Source organism: Opisthorchis viverrini (assembly GCF_000715545.1).
Source record: "Opisthorchis viverrini unplaced genomic scaffold opera_v5_270, whole genome shotgun sequence".
NCBI classification, from domain to species: domain Eukaryota; kingdom Metazoa; phylum Platyhelminthes; class Trematoda; order Opisthorchiida; family Opisthorchiidae; genus Opisthorchis; species Opisthorchis viverrini.
The window spans coordinates 680,533-682,663 of record NW_008751922.1 but is presented as its reverse complement, the minus strand read 5'-3'; the positions used below and the strand labels follow the sequence as shown (position 1 = coordinate 682,663).

At 43.3% G+C, this 2,131-nt stretch overlaps 1 protein-coding gene across 1 annotated transcript in view; it reads right to left on the bottom strand.

Moving 5' to 3' along the window:
• Positions 1–1,266: 1,266 nt before the first annotated feature.
• Positions 1,267–2,131, bottom strand: part of T265_14799 (hypothetical protein) — a gene marked incomplete at both ends in the record, with an annotated part of 26,044 nt that continues 25,179 nt past the window's right edge. Inside the window, one exon of the mRNA XM_009175295.1 lies at positions 1,267–1,505. Within this exon, the coding sequence (XP_009173559.1) occupies positions 1,267–1,505 (239 nt within the window). The remainder of the gene's footprint in view (positions 1,506–2,131) is intronic.

The window sequence follows — 2,131 nt, the reverse complement described above, 5'->3', positions numbered from 1 at the left end:
CATCCTGACCGAAGAATCACCTTTCCGAATTGCACAAGCCCCAACCCATCGCTACGCTCCATTCGCTCTCTGAATACACACTGATGAAGGCATCGCGATTGGCGGTCACAAGTTTGTGATCAAGCTGCCGACCTCGGCGAACGAACAACAAACATTCATTTGTCTGATGCGATTGGTGACCTCGCAAGTCCCAAGTATCATTACTTGCTGTGCTCTCCGTTCGTCGTGATGACGCGGAACGCTCACCCCCTCTTTAGTTCTCCATATGGTACTTCATATTTAAAGAACACATCTCTGAATTTTTTTGCACAAAACGTCCTTAAAATCATCGTTTCATTTGCAACAACGTAGTCCCACTTTCATTCACATCTCTCTGGACACTAAGGATTTCTCACCACGGCCAAACTTCGGGCGAAATGGCTACTGACGAAATACACAGATATACTGATTAATGTGTAACTGGTGATACATTAGACAAAGTTCACAACAGATAAAAGATACTTCTTTCTTGAAAAATGATCAGAGAAGTCTGCCCCATTTCCTATGCCTAAAAAGAATATCCCAGATTGCGCGAAGTCCATCATCGCAGAAAAAAACGATACTAAACTCACGGCGCATTTGGGCTGAAGAAACTTCTCCACCCATACAAATGCGAATACCAACACCATGGTTANGGGCGACAGATTACATACAAAGACATTCCGCCTTCTGTGAGCACTTCTCCTGCAAAAACGATCAAGCGGAATCAAGTTATAATCGACATAAGGTCGTTCTTTCAGGAAAGTGTGCCCGCCTTTCAAAGCCTATATGAAGATCTCCGGAATTCGGCAGTTCTGTCAAAACCTTACGAATATGATTTTTATGTATGCTTTTTTTCTTGCAGCACAATTTGCTCTCAACGTAATCAAAATGCAATGAGTTGCGTTCTTTCCGACTTACAGGGTAACAAGTTACACGCCATCCCACACTTTGGTTGCAATGGTAGTGGAAACAAGAAAAACAACCAGTTGACATCACTATAGGCACGGCACCCAAATTAATGTTAAACAGTGGATTGCACTTAAAATTATGGTTGATGGTTGACAAGTTCAGATATAAGAAAATACTTCCAGGATACTTAGTATCCGTAGTTGACATAAATCCGATTTTTTGTAGTGCAGTCCAACACATACCGATACAAGTTACGCAAGTTCTTCATTGTGCATTTTCTCCAAGTGAGCTTTTAGTTCAGTTGAGGTGAGGCACAGTCTTCTGCAATACTCACCTTTGTAGGAAATCTCCTGTCTGTCCACCTTCCTCACACGCCTGAGGTAATTGGTCTTTGATTGAAAATATGCGGCATAGCTCGCATGTGTGCCGTTCGTATTTCTCATGAGGCCGCAGGTTGGCACTTCGATTGAAACATTTCCCACGTTCCAGATACAGACAGACTTCGATTGATTTCCCACGTCCCAGATACAGACAGCTGTTATTCAACGATTGCTTGGTATCTCCTGCAGCCTGTCCTGAATGAAATGTTTGTTCAGAGACTGCGGAAGAACTTGTATGATGTTTTGCATCTATGGCACCCGAAATCACGCCGGTTTAAATGCACCACTGAGTGGTGACACAGGTTGAGTAGAAGTGAAATGATTTGCCCCAGATAAAAAAAATTGTGTTCATTTCCGTCTTCTCGGAAGTTACAGGAATGCCAAGGTTTGTTGGGTGTGCAGATAAATTTCGGCCTTTTTCTGGTTTACAGCCCAATATGGGGCGATGTATTTTCTCATCCTGGTAGGAATAAATCCTCACGGGCTTAGCAGTTGTTTCTCTACCCTGCATGGTATGTCAGTTTCTACATACGTTATGTAATGCACTATCGTTTCAAAACTAATGCGAACGAAATTAACACTAGCCACGAGTTATTTCGGCATGTTTGGTGTTTTCGATAATTTAAGCTTCGACGCGCAATCCATCCTGACCGAAGAATCACCTTTCCGAATTGCACAAGCCCCAACCCATCGCTACGCTCCATTCGCTCTCTGAATACACACTGATGAAGGCATCGCGATTGGCGGTCACAAGTTTGTGATCAAGCTGCCGACCTCGGCGAACGAACAACAAACATTCATTTGTCTGATGCGATTGGTGA